This window comes from Ptiloglossa arizonensis, chromosome 6, assembly GCF_051014685.1.
Source record: "Ptiloglossa arizonensis isolate GNS036 chromosome 6, iyPtiAriz1_principal, whole genome shotgun sequence".
Lineage (NCBI taxonomy): Eukaryota > Metazoa > Arthropoda > Insecta > Hymenoptera > Colletidae > Ptiloglossa > Ptiloglossa arizonensis.
This window is the reverse complement of record NC_135053.1, coordinates 12,512,403-12,529,202: the sequence shown is the minus strand read 5'-3', so window position 1 is coordinate 12,529,202 and position 16,800 is coordinate 12,512,403. Positions and strand designations below refer to the sequence as shown.

Genomic DNA, 16,800 nt, shown 5'->3' with positions numbered 1-16,800 from the left:
GGGTGGTTCAAATTTTTAGCGACCCGAAATTTCTATAGAAATTATTTTTTCCGTTTTCGAAAACTGCAAACATAAATAAAAAAAACATTTCTTTGACTGTAGATACATACACGATCAATATATGATATAATACAAGAAAATAAAAATAAAAATAAAATAAAAATAAAAGAATCGATATTTAGTTTCGGTCTCGAGAAAGCTGATTTTGAAGTTTGGTCAATCGCACGAGCAATTGAATACCATTTCGATATCCTGTATTCTACTATCCATTATCTTGTATCCGAGCTAGTATTATAAACACTGACAATAACGTGGTTGAAGTAATATTATAAAAAGAAACAATAATATAAAGACACAATCGTTAATACGAAACGTTTCTACCGATTTCTAACGTTTCTACCTTTCATTTCTTTTTATTTTAGAAGTATGGTTGAATGTGTTCTTCCCTCTTTAATTGTGGATGTATGTACACATACATAGGTCGGTCTCCCTGGTGACACATGGAGGTACTGCGTAGAAAGGGAAGATCTTGCCGGGAAATCAGAGTGGTTGCGCGCGATGCTCGTCGGTCCGCTTGCACCAGCACCGGGCCATCCTCCGCCTGTGCTTCAGCTGCAACACGTAGAAAAACGTGCTTTTGATTATCTGTTGAGGTAAATTGCCTTGTACGAAAACTGCCTACAGAGCTTACACCATCGGTGTCACCCAGCCACGTGTTCGTCGGATCGCAGGATCGAACGTTCAGGCGAGACAATTCATTCATCGATTTTCACATATTCTACACCTCCGCGCAAAACTCATAGGACACTTGACTGTTTTGACAAATTTTTATTACACGTTGCGAATTACTCAAATTCTTTCCCATTATTCTTGGGTATATTCACGGATACGTGTTCGTTATTAAATGCGAAAAGAAATATTTGATCGTCCCAATATTTTAAATAATGATAAACGTATTCAATTGTCCAGAGTTTTGGGACATTTTACGAGAGCAACGAATCGAGAAGTTGTAAAAATCGTTAAAGGTTAATTGAAACGGTTTTTATGGAAGATAGATGAGAGAAAGATTTAATTATTATCGACGATTTTATGTGTGCGAAATATTGTACATATTTTTGATTCTACGCGTAATTAATATTGTAGAATGTAAGAAAAGATTGACGATTTCCATTAGTTTCATAGGTTTTCGTGACATTCTGATACAGGTAACCTATGACTTTTGAGCGGGGTTGTACACAGAAACAGTTTTGAATCGTGTGTTTAAAGTACACGAAGAAATTTTATCTGTCACACCTGTTCGTGTTGTATGAGTACTCCAGTTATTTGGTCTGTACAGATAGGAAACAACGACGATAAATGGTACACTGATAAAAATATTACAGTAGAACCATCGTCGTTGAGTTATGTAGCACAAAGACTCGACGGTTCGGATAAGATCATTTTTTAAATAGTAGACCACTTAATTGTTTGTGATATTGAGCATTTTGTATTTCAAGGAGAATAACGTAAATATAAATAACAAAAACGATAAAATAATATAAAGAAACAATCGTACGTTTTTAAATTACGTTTTTAATCAATTATATTTATTCTCCTTAACTTTACCCTGATCGCTTCGACGACATTGTTATCCGTGGTCTCGCGCTAAAGTTTTATTTTAAACAATCGGGACTAGTTTCGATTTTAATTCTTCGATTAAAAAAGGAAAACTTTCGATACCAATGCTCTGTTCGGATAATAGAACTTCGAACGACAGAGCGTTCAAATAATGGAGATTCTAACTCGACACAAAATTAAAACAAACTGTCACTGGTTACGTTTCACAATAGAGCAAACGGCTATAATTACCATTTATCGATATTTATCAGTTATGAGTGATTACTTGTTAGTTCGCGCGCAGAATAATTATCTTACGGCATTTTATACATTTATCGGCTCCCCTTTAAAATACATCAAACGAACAGGTATAATTGCTATTATTTATCGATTACAAATAGTAAATATTCGCCCGCGTGTAATACGATCGTTCGATAGTTTCGAAATAAGATGAAAAGCTTGAATTATCAATCTCAATCCCTCCAAGACAGTTACAGGAACAATAGAAGGGTAGACGAAGGTCAACCATAGGAATCGAACCTAACGTCGCAAAAGTGACCAGCTGTACTCCCGTTTTAAAAGCAGGACCTCGAAGGGGTATACTTAAACGATAAATGGACTAACACAGATCCGTAGTACAGTAAGATTCAAAAATATCTATCGAAACATTACGAACAAGACGTCGCGATTTCTCGACGAAAACCATCTTCCGATATCCGACTATTTTATCGACACAATTCGTGATAAAAAATTTCTCGTACGACTTTCGCGTTAAACGAAACCAATAATTTCACGGGTCACTCGCGGCACCAGACGCTCGCAAACTAATTTTTTTATTCGCAGAATCAATCGATCGCCGTTGAAAATTTTCTAAGAGAAACTAACATCGTGACGATGATGTCTTTCCAAGTACTCGCGGTATTGGGAACGATCGCGTATTTCTGGATCATTTTTCTCATTACGTTCCCGTTGATAATTTCCTGCAAACGAAAATTATCTGGATCTAAATCCGCGAAGAGGAGATGCCACAGATGCAAAGCCCGAAAGAGTTTCTCTTAAAAGTCGCGAATTCGAAAGTTAGTCAGGACGAGCGATAGAATCGATCGCGACGCGTTGAAACGTAAACGTTGCTCTCGCGATTTCGTAACTGTGGAAAAGTCACTTGGAAGAGAAAGAAACATTTCGCCGTGGAAAGTGCGGTTAAAAATCCATCCTCAACGACACAATTCGTTAGGCAACTGTCTGCTCCCGCGTCAACTCGAAGCACCCCGTTTTCTGCGCAGATATCATCTCGACGAGCCGATTCAGTTCCAATCTGTGTCGACGGCTAGAGCCACCCTCGACGCGACTCATCAGTACCTGTGCTCCGATCTAGCCCGCCTTGCTGTCGAGTACCTGGAAAAGAACCTGGACTCGAGCACCGTGCTCGAGATCTACCAAGGACTCAGCCTCTACGCGAATCGCGCGACTTCCGGCCTATCGAAATCGTCCAATTCGCCCACAGCACCGCCAACCCCTGGTGACGACGCTAGTGAAATAGGTATCTATTATCCTTACTGTGTCTCGTTCCGATTTTATATCAAACTCCACGATTGTACGAAACGGCTGAAAATGTTTGAGAATCGTCAGAGAGAAAGAGAACGTATGAAAAATCAATGAAGCACTTTACGAAAGAATCGAGTTCTGGCCACCGCGCAAGTTCGAACACAAAATTGGGTTTCGAGAGACGATGTAATTTTTCAAATTACGGTAGTTGGAACTCGATCGAAGATGTTGATTGTGCTGATAAGGAAGTTCGAATTGAATCGAGAATTTATCAGTTGCCCTAGAGAAGTAGATTCGTGTAAACTACTTGCCTCTTTGGAAGAAAGTCTAGAATAGCATGTGTTTAAGGAAACTCGGTTCGAAGATATTAAAAGGGAATATTAAAATTTTTGTATTTTTATCGGGGAAGAGTTTCTCTCGTTGAAATTACGCACGCATTGAAACGCAACTTGTAAATTTGAATAGAGGAGTAATGTAGGTTCTGTTCGACAGAACCTTTAATTCTGTCTCACAGACACCAAGCAGAGTATACAGACGTCACTGACAACGGAGCCAGTGACACCTCGCGGTATTCTTCGGTACTATGTGTCCGAGCTCCGTGCTGTACAATTGTCGCAACTGTGAAACAAACGCCACTTCGATCCCTCGTCTTGCAATTTGTGTTGAAATTTTATTCCTAAACCTCTTTAATTTTATCACGAATCTCGTTTAATTTTATTCAATCGATTCACGAAAATACGAGAACTATTTTTCTTATCGTTATCCTAGATTCGTAAAGTAATTAAACTATCTTCAAATAAAGTAACTTGTCAAAATCGGACGCAAAGAACTCGCAAAATTCGGCTCGTCGTTCTCGCTCGAGGAGTTCTCGAACACCGGATCTCGTTACCAAAAATCTCGTTATCGATCCAAAATAAGTATTCTGGGTGTTTCACTCAATGACACACCAGACGACACAGGTAAGGGGAGTCCCTGTCCACACCACCTACTCCCAACATTGACGTTTGCTCTCTTCGTTGCTCGTTTCAGCTACCAAGTGTAACTTCTTGAGCGAATAGTGCCCTAATTGCTACAAATACCCACAAATAGTAAACTAATCACCAATCACTGTACCGAGCACTGGTCCATTTCCCTGTGTATCAAAACGAATCGTTAAAACTTTCCTAAAATCTTAGCCGATGTCTGCACGCGACTGTACTTCAACTGTCTGAACACCATCGACCTGGAGCCAGAAGTCGTCTTTAAGCAAGAACATTTCGAGGAGCTGAGCGCCGCGGAAGTTGAGGAACTTGCGTGTCGCGACACCCTCAAGTTGACCAACGAGTCCGTTCTGTTCTACGCGTTGGACAGGTGGAGTGCATCCGAATGCAAAAGACACGGTGTCGAGCCATCGGCCAGCAACAAGAGGTCCAAGCTCTCCGACGATGTTTGGTACAGCGTAAGGTACCCCCTTATGACGGATAAAGAGTTTATCGAGGGACCTATGGCGAGTGGGATCCTTTCCAGCGAGGAGTCCGCTTACATCGTTGCCATAATCCTCGGCCACACACAAAATCGCGACGGAGAGGAGGTACGTGAATTCGCGACTGTGGTTTGAACCAATTCGAAAATTAGTCAAATTCCATAAATTAAAACGAAAAATTCAATCCACTACATTCGTATCAAAATGTATTTTTATTCGATCGAAAAGAATTTCATCCAACAATAATGATATAAATTTTTGTATCTTTTTATATTTTTCGTTACATCTTCGTGACAGTATTAACTCTTTCCACTCGAAAGGCGATCCTCGATCGCCACTTAATTCGGTGTACTTTCTCCAATTCGGAAAACCATCGTGGTTTTAAATTGAAATTAAAATTCAATTACTCCTTTCTTTTAAGATGTAAACATATGTATACGAAACGTTGAAATGAAAATGTTCCGTTTTAAATCAATTACATAATTCGAAGGATGTCATCGAAGTGCTAATTTCTGGTAGCAGAAAAACTTCGAGTGCAAAGGGTTAACGAGATTCTTTCAATGAATGCTTTTATTCGATGTATTTTTATTGGGGGAATATCGATGGATCTATCGATGTTAATTTTGTGAAGATACAACGAAAAATATGAAAATTATCGAGTGCACGTAATGCGAGGCTCGCTCGTCGTTGCTCTGTCTCGCTCACTCTTAGTGAAAGGCTTATCCAGCTTTCGAACGAACTGGCAGCAATTACTATATTTTCTTTCTCCGTAACGCTATTAAACTAACATTATGGATAATCGAAGGTTAGAAATCAATCATCTCACTTACGTATTTTGATTCGTAGTATATTTCAATCGATATTGATTAGAATTATTTTAGCGATTCGTAGCAACACCGATTCTTCGATTATTTCTTTTTGTATCGAGTTCGTTGCAATAATTTTGCATTCGGAGAAGAGAAATGTATATTTTCAATCGTTTCGGACTTGAAGCGAACTCCACCCATCTTATCGAGGGTTAAGACGATCTCATTTCTGAAACTAGTGACCGTGATCACTATCAGGCACTGCTCTTTTATCTGTTCTTTGGCTTATCGGGTTAACAATGTGCTCAAATATCGCCTTTACCGAATCCATTTATTGAATTTCTATTTTAGTCTTCGACTATCTTTCGTGTGGTGTACTGAAATCACGTGTGAAAGACTCTGTGCGCGTACGGTACCGGGTTAAACATTTTTAGAAGAGAATTAAAGGAATCTTCTATGCGTATATTTTTTGTAACGAACTTGGTAAACGTTTTACGCGAATAAAATTTCGAGCTGTAAGTTCTATTGTTGTAATAACGTTTAATTGCGACAGTCTAATGTGCAACGTGACGAATAAAAACTATAAATATACATTGGAAGACAACAAGTCTAGAGTGCGATCAAGCAGACGTAGAAGAACAGTAGTGTCGGTAATCATTTGTTCAAAGGATACGTATTTTATGACAATCGATACACGAAATTTAATTTATCGTATATTTAACAGCTTTGAATAAATACTTGCTTACAAAATACAACTAAGACAGTTCTCACTAATTGTAACCGAAGACAGAAAATATCGAAAAATCATGAGACATCAATACAATGCGACTTTACAGGAGTCTAGTTTCAATACTTATAACAACCATATCAGTTATCACGACGTATGCTATCGTACAAATAACTGTTCAACCAAATGAACTGATTCATGACTGGACTATCTAACAATGTAACAAGCATCTTTCGAAATCCATACTAATAGTAATTATCTCTGTATTCAAATGTATAATCAGTGAATACAATCTTCCATAAAATTATCTTTATATTTTTGTCACTTGAAACTCTTGAAAAACCCAACTATTTTTTAAGAATAATGTTCCTAACACGAGAAGCATATTATTTCTGTTATTTCTAAATCATGATCGATACGATATAAATATTTCCAATACGTTCGATGAACATAAATAGACACATGTAACTAATTGTATATATTTGAAGCAAAGTATTATTGTCGCTATATTATACGGATGAATTTACATCCTCGTTTGATCGTACAGAGTTAACAACGATTTGTGAATACAATCTTCCATAAAGTTATATTTATATTTTTGTCACTTGAAACTCTTGAAAAACCAAACTATTTTTTAAGAATAATGTTCCTAACACGAGAAGCATATTATTTCTTTCATTCGTAAATCATGATCGATACGATATTAATATTTCCAATACGTTCGATAAACATAAATAGACTCGTGTAACTAATTGTATATATTTGGAGCAAAGTATTATTGTCGCTATCTTATACGGACGAATTTACATCCTCGTGTAAAGTAAACAACGATTTGTGAACAAAAGAACAAAGGAACGCGAGATTTTCCCTAAAATTGACGTTTTTGTTCGCAGCCTCGAAATTCGATCGCTGGCCCACTGTCTAAACTTTCGAGCGCTCCGAGGATCGAAGCGACGACGTACGAGAACCAAAGCTATGCGATGTCCGGTAAACAGGAGCGTCAAGATAACCGTAAAAACAGGAGGAAGGAGTGCGCGAGTCAAGGACAGAGGACTTGTGCGAGAATCGGCAATTGTCTCGTGCGTGTTCTTGCCTGTGTCTTCGATTGAACGAACACGAAGAGGAGCCACGAGAAAGGAGATGTGGAATCTCGCTGCCCGAGACACGATCGTTTCCCGCCATTTTCTAGAAGCCTTTGCAACGCCCTCGTAACAGATACCACTCGTCTCACGATGTTACACGGAACGATTGAAAAAGGGTCGAACACTTACAAAAATTTATTATAGAATAAATTCGTGAAAGTGTTCAACTTTTCTTCGATCACCCTCTACAGTAACGCAAGACAACAAGAAAAAGATAATAACGTTTAACACGTTAACGCCGAGATATCCACCAGAGCCCGTCTCGTAGGATTCCTTCCGTTCGATACTTCCGATACTTTTGCGAACAATCGACGCTCCACGACAAAAGAGCTGCAAGAGGCTGAGACGTTCAATTGTACACCTTTTGATGTCCTTTTTTATTTTTTTTTTTTTTTTTATTTTTCTTGAAAGATCAAGAGCTTTCACGTACGACGTTCCTTCTTCCACAATAACAATGTTTCTCAGGGGTGAAATGGTTTTACGGAATCGCTGGAAATGTTTCGCGCGGAATTTCGAATCATCGTTTTCGCGCGGTTTTTCTACTCACGAGTATCTTCGTCGTTCGATAAATTTTGTTACCGAGATATTTATTTAACGCAATGCGCGCCAGGCCTCGGGCCTTGAAAGAACGTACCGATAAGTTTTGTACCCTGTCGAGAAATAATCGTCTCGAACATTTCAATCGTATTCCTATAGATTATTGTCATTGTTATCGATTCTTTCAATCGCCGCGTAACGTACGACGCAACTTCGACGTACCACAAAGCCAAAGAAGAAATTCAATTAAAAGTAAACGTTTTGTACACGAACTTTTTCAAGCGGAACAATTTTTTACAGAATCGAAAGAGTTCGGGGAGGGGAGGGGGGTATTTGTTAAATTTTACGAGATTAGGGAAAAGTGTGTTTCGAAACTCGTACGGTTTGGAAGAACAAACGCTACGATAACGTAGAAAATTTAATTTTTTCAATTTTTCCGCCTTTTTTCATTTTTGAACAATTTTTATGTATCGGTTCCCCGAGAAACGTTCAAAGTATTTTGAATTCTACGTATCGAACGAAGACTGATGATTTCGTACGGATCGAGGCGTCATCTACGAACAGTTTTTGCCTGTATCCGTATGAATCAATTCGATGTTACAATTCGAAATTAACGAGAGGCAACTTTTCACGGAAATGAACGTTCGAACCGTACGAAACTTTTAGCTCCTCGTTTCCACTATTTAGCACAGATCCTGTTATACATTAATGCGGTATAATCGCTATGTTCGTTGTGTTCATAATTGCTGTTCAGAGTATATAGCGTTTAAATTATTAGTTATAGCGTGGAACCATGGCTGGTCCGTGTGACTGTGCGACGTTCAACAACGAAGACTTCTCTATCATAGAGCTTTTCTACTTCGAGGCTTTAATTTAAACTAAGACCTAAATAACCTTGTGCAACTTTCATTGTCATTTCTTTCGAGATATGTTTGCTTTTATCGTAACTTGAACGTACACGCGAATAATCGATCTTTTTCCAAAAGGAATGACCAAAAAAAAAAATGTTAAACCGTTTTGAAAAAGAGTATCGATTTGCAGACGACGCGTACGATACGTTCGACTCAATACTATGCGTTCGATTCGAAAACTGGAAATAAAAAAAAATGCGAGTCGAAGAAGACCGAACATATGTAACTTTTTCGATTTACGCAATTGTCGTTGTTAAGAGACCATCGAAGATACAAACAAATTGTTTGAAAAGAATTAGTTCGACGCGAGGACAAACACTGTGAAAATGACAATCCTTGATTTGATATTTGTTAACCGTTTGTATACTGTGAGAGTTTCTGACAAATGTCTCGTGATTTTCTATTTCTTAAATGAAAAGATATATTTTTTATAGAATTCCTCTTATAACGTATTTAAGCGTCATAACCTTTTAAAATTGTAATGATTGCAAGCGGTCGAAATCTTCCGCATCGAGTACCTTTACAAATAACCTTATTTAATTCTTATACTTCGTTCAACGAAAGACTGAAGAAAGTTAAAAAAACCCACGTGACTGCACTAGATTATTATTAGTCAACGGTGACTGATCAGGAGTATATTCAATAGTTCTGTTGTATAATGGATCCAAACAACATATTGAAGATCTGTATACACTTTTGACACCCACTTTTCTCTTAACAAAGCTTAAATCGTAGAACTGTAAAATAAAACACTGTCACTTCTAATGTACATAAATAATAACTTATATAAATTTTATCATATTTGGTGATAAAAGTTCCCTATGGTTTCGGCTCTGTCTGAAGCGTCAAAATTCATCGTCAAAACTTACGTTGTTCGAAGTATACTTAAGTCGTCGAATATTCATCTACTATAATCTTTCTTACCGTTAATTCAGAAACTAGCTTCGTTGCAACTTAGTTCTGAGAATTATCCTGTATAGTTTCGTTTGAAATAACAAAGGTAACCTTCAAATCTTCAGTATGGAATGATCGGTTCAATTTCAGTGTAGAATTTCTCTCTCGAAACCAACCAATTTTTCGTATCTTCGATAGTTCGATAAACCAGAACACGTATAAGATTGAATCGAATCTATTCGTTTATTGTTACGTTGAGTTACATTAGTAAATTTACTGCGCGTCGATGTAACAGATACAATATCGAAAAATCGAAGTGACGTTTAATTACTCTCGTATCTACTCGCGATTTGTGCTAGTTAACGTCATAGATGACCGCGTAGACGTGTTCTATCGTTACCATTATGTTAGTCATTAATCTCGTGTTGCTATTTGATCGGTTAAATTTTATTAATTGCGGCGTTTCTCTCGATTTACGTTTGAAATCGAATGTTACTCTAGTAAGTGCCGCTGAGTCTATTGCGCGTTAATGATTATTTATATATAAATTGGTCGATCGTTCCAACTTAATCGACTATTGAAATTAAAAATTAATGGTAAAACATTTATTTCGTGTAGCGTTTCTATATCAGACTTGAATTAAATAAAAATACACGTATCGCGGATTTGCTGATTCATTGCATGCATTTTGTGATAATCAATTATACAAACAAAAAATTACTGAAAAATGAAGATGAAGCTTGCAGATGTAATAATAAATTATAATACAATAAAATGTGCAAAAACTAATGGTACACTATTACTTGATCACAGAATAACATAAGTATTAAGTTTAGTATCCCTTATACACTCGATTAAAGAAAACTTGGTTGCGCTACATAAGTGCATGCTCATTGCATAGTCAACGAAGTTGTAGCCATTTTAAAAACCCCTGCACTTTCAAGCCGTCGCAGTCTCCGCTCGTCACTGAAAAATAGAGATTCAGAATGTATTAAATGTTTTTTAATCAGAGCATTGTTTGTGAAGTAATTTACAAATAAAGTATTTATAAAAAAAAACAAATAGTGATTCGATAGAACGAATTGATCCATCCTTAGCGTCTTACGTATTTCAGTTATTTGTTCAATTGTGTAAAAAAGTGTCTTAAAACTCCTAGAATGAGAATATAGTCCTTGTGCCGCCATTTACTGATGCGAATAAAAATCATTCCTCGACAAATTTGGGCAAATCGCCACAGATGGCGCCACTTACACTATGTAAGCAACAAAATTATTTTACTAAATGATTTTACAAGCTATTGTTAAAAATACTCTCTATATGTATATAATAATGAATTAACATGCGTAAATGTTAATAACAATCGCAGAAATGAACAAACATTCATAAAGAATTTTTATTCAGGTATAGTCCAAGTGACACCATCTGTGGCAAATCGTTCAAGTTTGTCGAGAAATAATTTATATTAACGTCGTTAAATGATGCCACAGAGACTAAATACTTTGCTAAACATAAAATTTATTTTCGTGATCACCTGCAGAATAATCTATCGTGGAATTTTAAATTTGTCTATCGTTTTACAAAGAAAACGTAATTTTAACGACAAAAATGTAATTTAGAAGTTGAAGATTTAACACGTATTGTGCGCTTAATCAGAATAAAATAAATGTTAAATTAACGTGTCTAGTAAACAATTATTACTCTCCCCGTTTTAAAATTTTAAGAAACATGTCAAAAACCAGCTTTCACTTGGAATCTCGACCAAAATTAATTTGTATAGGTAAATTAATCATTTATAATGCATAGAAGCGATGACCATCGTAACATTAACATTCGGAACATGCAAAAAGGTTAAAAACAATCAGGGAAATGAATGTCCTAGTATAAATAATGGCTTAAAATATCATTTCGTTGAAATATTCTTTGTTCGCGAAGGAATTTCTCATTGAGGTCCAACCGACATTGTCAAGGCTACATGTATCGATGATCGATTCACAATTGTTCATCACGATGATTTTTCTATGTAGAAAAGCGATTAATTGAATATCGGCGCTTTTAAGTAAAAAATGCAACTTCTACGCGTATTGTGTAAATTATAAGAATTAAACTAATGTTAAATTAATGTAGCTAATAAACAATTGTTACTTTCCATGCTTTGAAATATTAATAAACACGTTTATACCTCGAAGCTCGATCAAAATTAATTGCTGTAGGCGAATCGATCATTTTTAATGTATAAATAAGATGCACATTGTTCGATTAATATCGAGAACATGCGTAAATGTTAATAACAATGGCAGAAGTGAACAAACATTCACTGAAACCGTTCGCCTTCGCAGATTTCGCAATATCTTGACGTTTATTTATCATAATTATTAACAACCATCGTAGCGCCATGGTTTAAACAATTATTAACAATGTCCTGGTATAAATGATGGCTTAAAAGCCATCAACTTCTTGAAATATTCGATTAGATCGAACAAAGGCAATCGAAGTAACGGTAAGTCACCTTGGGGTTGGTATATAAGGTGCCCCCTCTTGATAAAAGTTTCATTCCACGGGGAGCCGCCAAGGTGGACGGATGACTTCATTTCATGTACATGGACGGCGGTTGACGGCTTGGTAACCGATACTGACCGCCGATAGGCGGTGGTCAGTACTGGCGACCAGTCTCTTAATCCTTTCTTTTTTTTCAATTTTTTCATTGTTTAATTTATTTTATTTGTTCTCTAATTTTAATTTATACTTATTTTTGCATGTTTATTTTTTTTTATCACTGTGCTTCGTTTATTTTCTTTGTTACTGAATGACAGTATTTAATCACTAATCAACTTCATTTCTATTTTCTATCATGCCTCCACTTTAGGTTTCTCTCTGCTAGGCATATCGTAAAACGAATAGGACTTTCTCGTCGCAACCGACGTGGGATCTTTAGTTAAGCTTAGAATAAGTTAGTTTTAAGGCCACTGTGTACAAATACATGTGCTCTGTCAAGTAATTATCCATTCTTTAGCTTAATTTTGCTCGCTTCCTCGTTCCTCAGTCCGGTCACCCCTGCTTCTTGTACAAGCAAGTGACCGGCCGTGTAAGTAGTCCGAACGGTCTATCGCCGTCTCTTCCGGTGTGTCCGCTTCCAGAGGGGGCATGTTGCGAGCACAGGAGCAGGCATTTTTGCCGGTCCCTGCGAAAGCCTCCAAAATAAGACCCTCTCGTCGTAAAGATGGAGAAACGGGGCACTCCTCTAGGGGAGTGGTAGGCGTCGTTCGTTTTCTCTGGAATCGGAACCACGGAGGGGAAACGGGATAGACCTAGTAGGACCAACTGCACGGTTCGTGTCGCGTCTTTCCCAATTTTGCCTAATTTTTCCATAATGTAATTGCTCGGCAGAACTAAACGAGGAGATCGAAGGAACATTGATTCCTTCCATCTCTTTGGTTTAGTATCTTCGTTTGTATCGCGTGTCGAGGGAGATCGATGGAACTTTGATTCCATCTATCTCTCTCCGGGTCTCCGCTCGCAGCAACCTCCACGTGGTGAGACCTGGTAATCGGTATTACTCGCTCCGAGTAATATCGAGCTAATTGGCTGCGAATTTAGAATGGTTATTTAAGATAAGAAGTAGTTGAACATCTTGAAAAGTACCATTTTTATAGTGCGTATGAATGCTTGAGTATGTTAATTAAACGAAAGAATGAGATTGTATTACCGATGTATTGATATCTTTCAATAAAGGCATTTTTAGTAACAACAAAAGCTTCTTTTTAGTCATTATTTGCCTCCAATTCCTTAATCGGATCCTATCAAATTGCTAAATTACCAAAGTTCAAAATCGTCGAAAATTTTGGCCAAAGTTCAGAAATTTATTCGAAAATCACGCAAAATTTCAATTCGCAAAAAAATTTGGAATTGACGTCATTTCCACAAATCACCGGAATAAGAATACCTTCTCGAGTATCATGTCCTCCCGTTACCAAAGCCAAAAATTGACGAAAAATTTTAGCAGAAGTTTAGAAATTCGTTCCAAAATCCCGCAAAATCTCAATTCGCGGAAATTCTTGGAATTTTACGACATTTCCAAAAAACCCCGAATAAGAATACCTTCTCGAGTATCATGTTCTCCTATTAGCAAAGCCCAAAATCGACGACAGATCTAGCAAAATTTCGGAAATTCATTTGAAAATCCCGCAGAATCTCAATTTGCAAAAATTCTTAGAATTTGACGTCATTTCTAGGAATCCGCGAAAATATGGTACTTCCTCGCATATCGTATACTCTTGACAACAAGAGTCCCAACATTGAACATTTTCTACAATTTATGTCTGAATTTCATCCTTTGGTATGAGGAGAACACTGTCGCCAAGAAAGTATGCATTTCGATTTTTCAAGTACTAATCAAATGTTACAACGATATATCTAATAGACAATTATTACTTTCCATATTTTAAAACTTCAAGAAACATCTCTTTACTTCGGAGATCGATCAAAATCAATTTCTATAAGTTTCTTAATTAATTGCAATACACAAATAATATGCACATTGTTCGATCAATATTGGCAACATGCATAAATGTTAGTAACAATCGCGGAAATGAACAAACATTCACCGAAACCGTTCGCCTTCGCAAATTTAGCAATATCTTGACGTTTATTTATCATAATTATTAACAAGCGTCGTGGGACCGTAGATTAAACAATTATTAACATTGTTCTAGTATAAATAATGGCTTGAAAGTCATCACTTTCTGGAAATATTTGTTAGATCGAACAAAGACAATCGAAGTAACCGTGCGATAAAATAAATGAATATTTCTCTACATATCGAAATAATAGTTTGTATTTATGCATATCAATCTGAACGCTCAGTGACACACATATGTTACACGGCAATGAAGTGGGTTGCCATCTACTAGAGAATAGGTGAACTACACTTAAGGTGTGAAAACACCTGGCGGAGAAACGCTCAAGTTTGTCGAGGAATTGTTCTGAATTTTATCAATAGATAGCGCCACGAGCATAAATTTACCGACATTAAAGATAAATAATTCCATTTGTATGATATTCCCTACCGTGCGGTAAAATAAATAAATATTTCTCTACATAAGGAAATTATTGATTGTATGCATGCAAATATATTTGGAACGCACACCTCCACACATTTGCGACTTGGTAATAACATGGGTTACCATTTATTGCAGAACAGGTTAAACTATACTTAAGGTGTGAAAACTCTTTGTGGAGAAACGTTCAAGTTTGTCGAGGAATTGTTCAGACTTTCATAAATAGATAGCTCCAAAAGCATTATCTACCGACATTACAGATAAGTATCTCCTTTCGAATGATATTCCCCACCGTGCGATAAAATAAAAGAATATTTCTCTAAATATCGAAATTATTGTTTGTATGCATGCAAATATGTTCTGAATGCGCAATTCCAAACATTTTATAACGTGATAATTACATGGGTTGCCATCTATTGGACAAAGTGCTAAACTACATTTAAGGTGTGAAAACACCTGGCGGAGAAACGCTCAAGTTTGTCGAGGAATTGTTCTGAATTTTATCAATAGATAGCGCCACGAGCATAAATTTACCGACATTAAAAATAAGTAATTCCATTTGTATGATATTCCCTACCGTGCGATAAAGTAAATAAATATTTCTCTGCATATCGAATTATTGTTTGTATGCATGCAAATATATTCGGAACGCGCAATTCCAAACATTTGTAACGTGGTAATTATATGAGTTGCCGTCTCTTGGGGAACATACTTGTTAATTTTCGCGATTGTTACTAACATTTATGCACGTTCCCAATATTTATCGAACAATTTGTATCTTATTTATGCATTATAAATGATTATACTTATAGAAATTAATTTTCATCGAGATTCAAAGTAAGAACTCCTTTAGTAAAGTTTCAAAGCATGAAAAGTAATAATTATCTATTTAGTGCGATAGTTTAACATTTATTTAATTCTCGTAATTTACACAATACGCGTAGAAGTTGTATTTTTTACTGAAACGTGCTAAATTTCGATTAATCGCTTTTCTATATAGAAAAATCATCGTAATAAACACTTGTGAGTCGATAATCGATATGTGTAGCCTTCATTTCGAGGTATCAAAGACTTTTTTAAATGGATAAAGGAAGGCTAGAAGGCAGAGAAATTTCATTACGCTGATTTCGTTTAACTTTACATTTATTCGAAAGATGATACATACGAAACTTTGTACAGAAATATTTATTTATTTTATTGCACGGTAGGGAATATCATACAAATGGAATTATTTATCTTTAATGTCGATAAATTTATGCTCGTGGCGCTATCTATTGGTGGAAATAAGAACAATTTCTCAACAAACTTGAGCGATTCTCCGCCAGGTGTTTTCACACCTTAAGTGTAGTTTACCTATTCTCCAGTAGATGGCAACTCACTTCATCGCCGTGTGACATATATGTGTCACTGAGCGTTCGGATTATATATGCATGTATGCAAACTATAATTTCGATATGTAGAGAAATATTCATTTATTTTATCGCACGGTTACTTCGATTGTCTTTGTTCGATCTAACGAATATTTCAAGAAATTGAAGACACTCAAGCCATTATTTATACTAGAATATTGTTAATAATTGTTTATCTACGGTCCCACGACGATTGTTAATAAATATGATAAATAAACATCAAGAAATTGCGAAATCTGCGAAGGCGAACGGTTTCGGTGAATGTTTGTTCATTTCCGCGATTGTTACTAACATTTACGCATGTTCCCAGTATTAATCGAACAATGTGCATCTTATTTATGCATTAAAAATGATTGATTCGCCTCTAACAATTGATTTTGATCTAACTTGAAAGTAAAGAGATGTTTCTTAAAGTTTTAAAACATGGAAAGTAATAATTGTCTATGAGATATATCAATTTAACATTTGATTAATACTTGAAGAATCGAAATTTTTTGTATCTTCCTGATACCAAAGGTTGAAATTCGGGCATAAATTTTAGAAAATGTTTGATTTTGGGACTCTTGGTGTCAGTATACGATATGCGAGGAAGTGGCACGATTCTTAGAAGTGGCGGATTCCTAGAATTGACGTCAAATTTCAAGAATTACCGCGAATCGGAATATTGTTGGACTTTCGAACGAATTTCTGAATCATGGATCCCGATTTTCTTTGTAT

General features: G+C 36.3%; 1 protein-coding gene across 3 annotated transcripts in view; it reads left to right on the top strand.

Moving 5' to 3' along the window:
* The window catches only part of Axed (BTB/POZ domain-containing protein axundead), a 36,622-nt gene extending 25,911 nt beyond the window's left edge, over positions 1–10,711 (top strand). For all 3 annotated transcript variants that reach the window (XM_076314491.1, XM_076314489.1, XM_076314490.1), the window contains exons 3-6: positions 481–653; positions 2,880–3,136; positions 4,317–4,711; positions 7,030–10,711. In XM_076314491.1, coding sequence (XP_076170606.1) covers positions 481–653; positions 2,880–3,136; positions 4,317–4,711; positions 7,030–7,245 — 1,041 coding nt within the window. In that variant the 3' untranslated portion in view covers positions 7,246–10,711. The remainder of the gene's footprint in view (positions 1–480; positions 654–2,879; positions 3,137–4,316; positions 4,712–7,029) is intronic.
* Positions 10,712–16,800: the final 6,089 nt, after the last annotated feature.